Source organism: Eumetopias jubatus, unplaced genomic scaffold (genome assembly GCF_037043125.1).
Source record: "Eumetopias jubatus isolate StellerSeaLion01/CBP00866 unplaced genomic scaffold, mEumJub1_p1.0 scaffold_15, whole genome shotgun sequence".
NCBI classification, from domain to species: domain Eukaryota; kingdom Metazoa; phylum Chordata; class Mammalia; order Carnivora; family Otariidae; genus Eumetopias; species Eumetopias jubatus.
Genome location: NW_028274821.1, coordinates 89,964,167 through 89,972,931, shown reverse-complemented (window position 1 = coordinate 89,972,931; position 8,765 = coordinate 89,964,167). Strand labels below are relative to the sequence as shown.

The window sequence follows — 8,765 nt, the reverse complement described above, 5'->3', positions numbered from 1 at the left end:
AAGCGGGGCCCTCCATCGGAAGCTTCTCCCAGGGATCTGAGTGCCTGCAGTCTCTAGATGGCCCGTGGGTGTGAACTACAGAGCGCGGGCGGGCGGAACAAGCCCCACGTCTGGCTGTGTGGATGTCGTGGGGACTGTCCCCTGCTCCACAGCTCAGGAGGCCTTGTGTGAGAGCAGGGGGAGACGGGCTCTTTAGTTCCACAAGGACCCAAACAGGTACGTGGTAAGCAGCTCAAGTCGAAGCTCTCTGAGAGGCAGATGCCCTGACTGATAGGAAGCACAGACAGACCCCTACTCTTTTCTCCTGCCGCACCGGGGACCTAATCCTGGTTTGGGGTTCCTGAAACCCAACAGTGCCACACGATGATACTCCTCTTCTGAGGGGCCTAAGAACCAGGGAGCCCAATGCCCTGGGGGCATCCGGGCCCAATTTCAGGACTATCGAGCCACGGTCTGCAGGACTGGGGCTCGAGGGCCTGTACTTCACACAGAACCTCCAGGCCAGTGTCGCAGAGGACGACAGAGCGGGCTGTGGCACAGGGGTCCCACCCCCACGCCCACCTGCCCCTACGGAACCAGTGAGACCACACTGTCACGGGACAGATATAGTCACATGGAAAACTTTTATTAAAACTTTTTAAAATAGAACTTTCCAATATGTAAAACTCCAGACAACCCTTCCTGACCCTCCCCTGCCACGACCCGAGCCAATGCATGGTCGCATCCCTGCCCGACGGATGTGAGGCAGTCCTTGTTTGTCGGCAACTGCCTAGGACACCACAGGCCCAAGAAGTGAAACATGCCCAGACCTGAAAGCTACTGCACTTCACGTGCTTTGATAAGACTGAAGTTGGGGTCCCTCCGCCACGCCGGCAAGCACGTGACTGTGGTGTTGGCTCGGCTCCAGGCCTGCCCCAGGGTTATCTGCACTGCGGTTCACAGGCAGCAGGCCAGGTATGGTGACCAGTGTCACGGTCACTGGAGATAAAGTCGCTCTTCTCCATCACGCCTCTCCAGAGTCGAAGAAATCAGCCATGGGACACACAGCCCCCAGAGCCAAACCAAGCAGACGAGCTGACGGGGCTGGTCCAAGGGCAGCGTCCCTGTCATCAGCGCCCACTTGCCTCTTTTCCATGCTCGTCTCAGGGCCACCTGTATTTCAATTTAAGGTGCCACGAGCTCTTCTGAAACTCAGCTGATGCCTGCGTGAGGGAGTTCCTGGCCCTCCACCCAATCACAAGGCTGGTGCCTCAAGGGTCCTGATACCCAACAGCAGCAAGGGCACGAAAAGGAGATACCAAGTTATGGCCTCAAAAAGGTAGCTGGCCAGCACTCAACCTCTTCCCTGGGCAAGGGCCTAGGCAGGGGAGAGCGGGTCATGGGAGAAGCTCCTGCCCACCCTCTGCGTGCATCCATCTCCTGCGTTGCTAACTTCTGGTGCCATCCTTGAAGACAGACACTGCTGGCTGGCGGAAGGCCAGGAAGGTTTCTCAGAGCCACAGCGATGAGGAAACCTCTCTGCCAGGCTGTGACCTGACATAACCCACATACATTCAGCATGGAAACAGACCAGAGTTTAATAGTGGGGGTGGGGGGGGGGCACGACAACCAACACGAAATCGAAAATAAAACAAACAAGCAATCAAGCATCTCTATAGAGTTTTGGTTTCTGCTGTTTCTTTCTGGGTGTGTGTTTTAGCGCAAATGTTCACGGGAAAGGACTGCTCCAGTGTGGCTCAGCGAAGAGGAGCTGAGAATGTAGTTGGTCACGGGAACTGAAAGGAACACCGACGCCCACTCAGCTTCTCCAGCCACCAAAGCCCTGGACAGACCTGCAAGGAAGCGCCGGGAGACAGGCAGATCAGCGATGCTCTGAGGAAGGGCTTCGGGGCTCATGCAACTGCCCGTGGGCCAAGTTCGGGACTCTGAAAATTTAATGTCATGCAATTCCACACAGCAGCACAGAGTGAGGATCAAAATGTAAGACTTGGTGATGGGCCTGGAGGCCTGCAGGGAGCACGAAGCGAAGCTTCTGAGACACTAACAGGGAACTAAGGAACAGCATCTCTCGGGTCCCGCCCTCCAGTCTTTGTTCATCAGAAGGCACACTCCTCTCTCTTACGCGTGGCCCTCGAGGAGGCCAGGCTGGGCACCTCCTGCTATAGTCCTGCCAAGATCAGCAGGTCCACGAAACCCAAAACCTGCCGCTGAACCCCATGCTTCCAGGACAAGCTTATAAAACAGGAAAAACAGATCAAATGTACAAACAGCGCAGAAGTCAGTAGTGTAGTGTTTTCACATACCACACACTCCTCCCTCCTTATTTAATGACTGGAAACTGGAGGTGGGTACTTACGAGTTGGATGATCCAAAGCTGAATCCTGAAAAAGATGGGAAGGGCGGAGGGAAGTGAGCACGCACACTCTTGAGAGGCGGAGGGGTGCCCCAGGCCCCACCGTGTCCCTCCCTTCACTCCCCATGGAGAGCCCCGCTGGGTGGCACAGGGAAGGTGAGGGGCCTTGTTGGCATTTCAGGGTTCTTCCCTCCCCGGCACCCACTGTGAGCAGTGGGTCCCTGGCACGGCACCTCCCGCTCAGCTGCCCGGGGCCACATGGACCCCCTTCATTACGAAATCATATTTTTCTCTTTTCATCCACTTGCTGCTTCTTGGGAGAAGCAAGACACTTGGGTTCTAGGCCCGGCTCTGTGGCTCATTCTCTGGCCCTTTGGGCAAATGGGCCCCATGGGGTTTTTGTCTTCACTTGTAAAACAACAACGATGCCAGGCTTCTGTGCCTCATAAATGTGTTGTAGGGACAAAAAGCAGAATATACGTCTTCCACTATCTGAAGAAGCGAGGGTGCAACAAATCAAAGACATTTCATCAAGTCTCTACAGCTTATTGTTGGCATTTGCCGCCTTGGATTTTTTTTAAAACCAAGGTCTAGTAAGACAACTATTATTTTGGGTTCTTGTCTTGAGAGAAAAGTCAAGGCAGTTATGTCTTTCTTTGGTAAGAAATGGCACAACGTTACACATCTAATTAAAGCCTAAGAAGAACATTTTGTCTTTCACCCACTTTCAGCCTTCAAAATACTAAACTGAATCGCCAGGTAAAAATCATTCATTTCTTTGGGTGCAGAGGTGGGGGAAGGTGTTTACTAAAGAGAAGGCAGGAGGGACTACGGGAGGGAACCATGTCTGGTCACCTACCTCCTCCGCTTGATCCAAAGCCAGAGAATCCCCCGCTCTGGGTCCCAAAACCAGAGGTCTGTTGGGACAGTGATCCGAAAGTCGGAGCATTCTGACTTGCAAGGGTGCCGAAGGATGTGGTGTTGCTGCTGCTCCCAAACCTAGGTTCCAGGCAAAAAGCAGTTGGTGGTTTGCATGGCCGCACAGGCACCTGCTGCCCGGAGGCCTTGGCCTGCCCGCCACACACAAATCGAGGGGACATGCTTGGTTCAAAGTAGTGGCCTCTCAGAAAGAGCAGGCTAGAGCCCAGAGCAAATCTCAGCTTTGGGAAAGAAGACGACAGGAACTCAATACGAAAACCAACCAGTCCAGGGTATTAGCTTTACTCCACTGTCTGGAAATTCCAGGACATCTGGAAATCAAGCAGCACTACCCTTTTTGCTCTATCTCCAATAATTCTTGGATTTCATCCCATCATTTTAGCATTTCTCATTTACTGACAACCTTCTTCCCCCAGTTTTTTGTCTTCAGCTCCTCTCTGGATCTTGATCTACTGACTTTTCACAACAAGATGAGGGGTCTTCTGGAAGCAGACTCTTGAAGCGGTCCTGACTGGTCCTGCTCTATTCCTACCCCTGCTCCAGGCTTCCCAAGAACAGCAGGAGCTCCTCAGACATCTGTCAGGGGCAGATCAGGGGCCTGGGGAAAGGCGATGGGCTCTTCTGGAGTTCTCATAACCGAGTCAGCACTTGTCAGCCGTCTTTGACAAAATGGAACTAACCAGACAGTCAGGATTTATGTGGGTGAGCTCCCCCCGCCAAGGCAGAACATGACACTTTTCTACTAGTAAAGAAACTGGCAGGTTTCAAATAAATAAACTTCAAGATTCCCAGTCAACCCAAACCCTCCAACTCTGCAGGACTCTGTGCTGGGTGGTCACTGGAGACATCAGTGTCCACTGGAACGTGCCAAGAATGCTAGTTAAAAGTTGGTCCCAACTCTCCTTTAAAAGCTTTCCTTAACTTTAATTCTTGGGGTTTCCTGGGGGAAACTTAAAAGAACCATTAGTCTCTACATGAAATCCAGGAAGCAAATCTATCAACTCGCTCACTTTCTGGAAACTTGCCAGCATTTCCTCACCAGCATCTTTCATGGGGAGGGAAAGGGTATGAGTAAAAACATACTTCAGTTTACTTTCAAGATAAAGATGCTATCACCTCGCCAAGACTCACCCTAAGTACCCTGACCATTCCCCCAAACAAAGCTCCCACCCCCTCCCCGCGTCTCGAGCTTTACGCATCCCATGTCCTGCGCCCAGGGCCAGGTCCACCAGACGGTGACTTCAGATGCTAATATGTCCTCTGAACGAGGCACTTTGTAGTCATCACCACAGGCATTTTATCGTGACTTTGTGGTGTGGTGAAGGCTATTTTCGCCTTGAGGTTTTGGCAACCAGACTGAATTTCTGGGGCCCTTAAAAGCCAATCCCTAATATGGCATTTTCAAGGGAGGATGTGCACGAGGCAGTAAGAGCAGCTTTGAAAGCTGAACAGTCACGGAGACTCTGAAATGTGCAGGGGGGCCCAGTCAGTGTCCAGTGTCCCTGGGACTGTGACCCAAATACCCCCTCTGGGGGTCACAAGTGGAACAAGGGACACAAGGAGTGGTTTGCTCAAGGACAATGGGTTGACAACACAACAGTCCCAAGAGGAAAGAATGTGGCAAAAACTATTCATCTTGAATCTCCTGACAGAAGTCACCACACAAGGGGCAGGCCTGGCTCTAAAGTAGCCAGGACAGGACTTTCCTTAACTCATCCTGTAGTTCCACCAGGAGAACAGGGGCCTGCCAACCAGTACTCTATGTTTTCAGGCGATGGCAACACAGCTGGTGCCCACCCGCACACTTGACAGAGTCTGGGTTGGAAGAAGCGAGCCTTCCTCAGGGAGGAAGAGGCATCGTGGACTGACTTGTTCGTGGATTTTGAGGGAGGGGGGCTCAGCTCAGTCAAGAGTAGGGAAAACGCAAGAACTGTCTTTCCAAGCCAGGAGTACCGGGCCCTGTGCTTTCGGCCGTCCCCAGGTCCCTCCCCGGGGGGCTTACCCGAATCCTCCCGCGCTGGCAGCCGCAGTACCCTCTCCGAACACTTTGCCTCCCGTCGAGCCCAGAGGGCTTGTAAAGGCTGGGGCTGAACCGAATGCTGGCACCCCTCCAAACCCAGGGGATCCCCCAAAAGTAGGAGGGCTGCCAAACACTGGAGCAGCACCGAAGCCACCTGAGCAAAACAGAGGCAAACAAACAGGGAAAAAGAAAGGAGACAGGAAGAGAAGACAATGAGCGGTGAGAAACCAAATCAAAAGAAGAAGGAAAACAGGGGAAATAGGTTAGAAATTCAAATTCAAAAAACTGACTGGGGGCGAAAGCCTTTCTAAATACCAAACTACCCGCTCCATTTCTAGCAGAGGGGTCGTGTCCACCAGGGGAGCTCCTTGGAGCCCTAAGAACCCAGCAGATCCCGTGTTTGTCTGTGAGACCCTCGAGCCCTCCCATGGGCAAGCTGGAAGTGTCTGCTCCCAGTCTCATGGCATCAGATTATCACCAAGAACCAAGAACCAGCCTGGCGCATTTCTGACCCCTTCCCAGCCCCACTGCGCTGTTCTGAGGCTCCTCACTGAAAAAGCATTCTCGGAAACTCCGATCCCGGCCCAGGTGTCAAAGATGACAGATGTTGTCACTATCACGACACAGGCTAGGCTTCCAGCTGTGTGGAAACACACATTATAAAGCCAGAGGCTCAAAGTCTCCTCTCGGGGAGAACCTATGAACTGGGTTACAGAAGAGATGGAGAGGCGCACGGCACTGCTGCTCAGCCAGGGGCTTTTTATTTATTTAAAGCCTTATGGCTCTCACATCTCTCTCCACAGTCTCTCTGCACAGAATTTCTTACAAAATGTTTTCTCTGTGCAGTCAGGAGCTACTCCTCAATAAAAAAGCACACCAAATTTGCTCTCTGGAGGAAGGCTGCTGGATAAATGTGATAAAACAATCAAGCAGTCCTGAGGAGAGCCACCAGAGCCCCTGACGTCCCCTGCTGCTCACGTGAACAGGGGCAGAGGGGGCGGGGGGGCCGGTACACGCGCAGGCCATCATGCTGACGGTCAGGTGCGCCGAGATGGCCTCCTCGGACTGGCAGAGATGCCCACTGGGCGGGAAGCCTGGCCACCCTTCTCTGACTATTCCTTGTGCTCCTGAGGGGGTTCTCAAACCCCAAGATTCTGTGTACATCATTTTAGGCTATGAGCTGAGACCCTCAGTGAGTGTCCACTGAACAGAATGGAATAAACTGGTATAAGAAATGTGCTCTAGAAAGGAGTATTTCTTAAAATGAGTACTGGCTTAAGAAGCCACGTGCTAAAGGGAATGACAGTGGCTTCGGCACAAGGAAAGGGGCACCAGGGACACTATTCTCGCCCCTTGTGGAAAGTGAGTCCTGCTGTCAGAGACACGAATCAGGCCTTCTTACATAAGCATAATCACACCACAAGCTTCTGCTACCTGGATCAGGAAAGATCAGACTCTGGGTAGGAAAAGCTGTTAGCTGAATTCTTTCGTTATTTGTTATCTTGTGATTCAGTCACATGCTTATTATCATTGCTAGTGAAGATACTTCTTGCTAAGGCTCATGTTTGGGTTAACATTCTAGATTTTCAAACCTTGAGTGAAATTCCAAGCCATGATAATGGAGACTGTCGGGTTACAAATATAAGAGACTGGAAAAAAAAAAGTGCTAAAAAACCCTTGCAGTTGAATTATTTACGACCGACCACAGATCTAGTTACACTTTCTTCCCAGACACACGCAGCTGGACCTGGTGCCTTGCGCACATTACTCCAACTTCTTGATGGAGGGCGAGTGAAAAATGAGAAGTCACAATGATACAGAAAGTAAACTGGACAGGGGAGAGGAGATTAAACATGCGTACACACACGTGTGCCACCCCTCCCCCCACATGCACACACACCACAGCCACACAACGCATACACATCTACCCTCACATACACACCCCACATATACACACACACCCCACGTACACACTACATTGACATACACAACAACACACACACACACACACACACACACACACACACACACACACACACACACAAAATATGCCCCCAAACAACAAACCTGGGTCATAGCTAAGTGAAACAGGAGGAAAATGGTCACTCTGGTATTATTTTTTGGAGACAGGCAACCCACTCCTGATGCTAGGAAGGACCTGATTTTATTAGATGCTACATTTTCACGATTCTCTTCTCCAGAAGAAAGAGAAATTCGCTCTCAATGATAATAAAATACCTGACTTACTGAGGGCCCCCTGCGTGCCAGGTATGGCACCAGCTGCTGTACCACACTCTGCCTTAACCCCCCCTCATCCACCTGGGGAGCCTACCTAGCAGGTGAGGGACAGGCTCCGAGAATGTTATCTGCCCAAGTTCAGCCAGCTGATTGTGGTAGCACTGGGCTGAGTGACTCAAGAGAGCACCTACCACCTAACTGCATGAGTCAGCCTGCCTCCCTCTACCACAACTGGGGTGAGCCCGATGGGCTGGGCACGGTGGTCTGGGCCCACCTCTGTCCCCCCGACAAGTAATCTCCAGCACTACTATTTCCTAAGGCAACTGTACTGAGGGAGGATGGACACTTCTGGAATTTTCCAAAGACCCATCAAAAATGGTCCATCTAACATCGTCATTCGAGCAAAAGGCCAATCGTGATGTCCTAGGCATTTGCACTGCCTGGGCAGGAAGGATGACTCCTTTATTTAAAGCAGCCTTTCCTTATGCTCAGGACTCTGTGGCACCTCCTTCTACAGCAGGAGAACTGCCACGAGTCCTACAGCGAGAGCCAAAGTGCTGGAAGCACAGGGGACATGGGCTGTCTCCACCCTCACTGTCACCCTTGTTGCTACCGGTTCATTCATCCCTTGTAGCTCTCTCGGTCTTCAGTCTGAGGGATTTCACGGGGCAAACAATCAAAGAGGAAAAGTATTCTGAAAGGGAGGAGGATACATTTTCTCTAAGACTAAAAAAAATAAAAGCATAAGATTCTCAAAGTCAATTGGGACCTGATTCCAGGATAAAGAACATAAAAAAACCACATGAATCAAAAACAAAAAACAAAACAAACCATTATCCAGTTCCTTAAAAAAAAAATAAATTAAGCCTCAATGAATAATGAATTAAAATTTCTTAGTCAAATGTTTTCTTTGTTAGCTAGGCCCCAGAGCTTTGTAACCTTTTCATTTTTAAATTCTTCACTGTGAGGAAGGCTGGGGGCAAAATAAAGCTGCAACGCTCATGTCCAGTGCATTTTAAATTCTAGGAAGAATCAAAAACTGGAAGGCAAAGACTAAGCCACCCGAGCCACAGGTCTGCGTAATGGAACACAGTGCATGGAAACCACAGCAATTTAGGTTCTAGAAGGTGGGATTCCAGGCATGGAATGTGGGGCGGTCCTAAGTCAGAGCCACCTACGCATCTGGTCCTCAGGAGGGTCCTTCCTCTGGAACTC

General features: G+C 51.0%; 1 protein-coding gene across 5 annotated transcripts in view; it reads right to left on the bottom strand.

Annotated features, from left to right (window-relative positions):
* Window positions 1-604: 604 nt before the first annotated feature.
* The window catches only part of NUP214 (nucleoporin 214), a 101,565-nt gene continuing 93,404 nt past the window's right edge, over window positions 605-8,765 (bottom strand). For all 5 annotated transcript variants that reach the window (XM_028090580.2, XM_028090579.2, XM_028090581.2 and 2 more), the window contains 4 exons: window positions 5,295-5,466; window positions 3,213-3,352; window positions 2,357-2,381; window positions 605-1,832 (listed from right to left, as the gene is read on the bottom strand). In XM_028090580.2, the coding sequence (XP_027946381.2) occupies window positions 1,799-1,832; window positions 2,357-2,381; window positions 3,213-3,352; window positions 5,295-5,466 (371 nt within the window). In that variant the 3' untranslated portion in view covers window positions 605-1,798. The remainder of the gene's footprint in view (window positions 1,833-2,356; window positions 2,382-3,212; window positions 3,353-5,294; window positions 5,467-8,765) is intronic.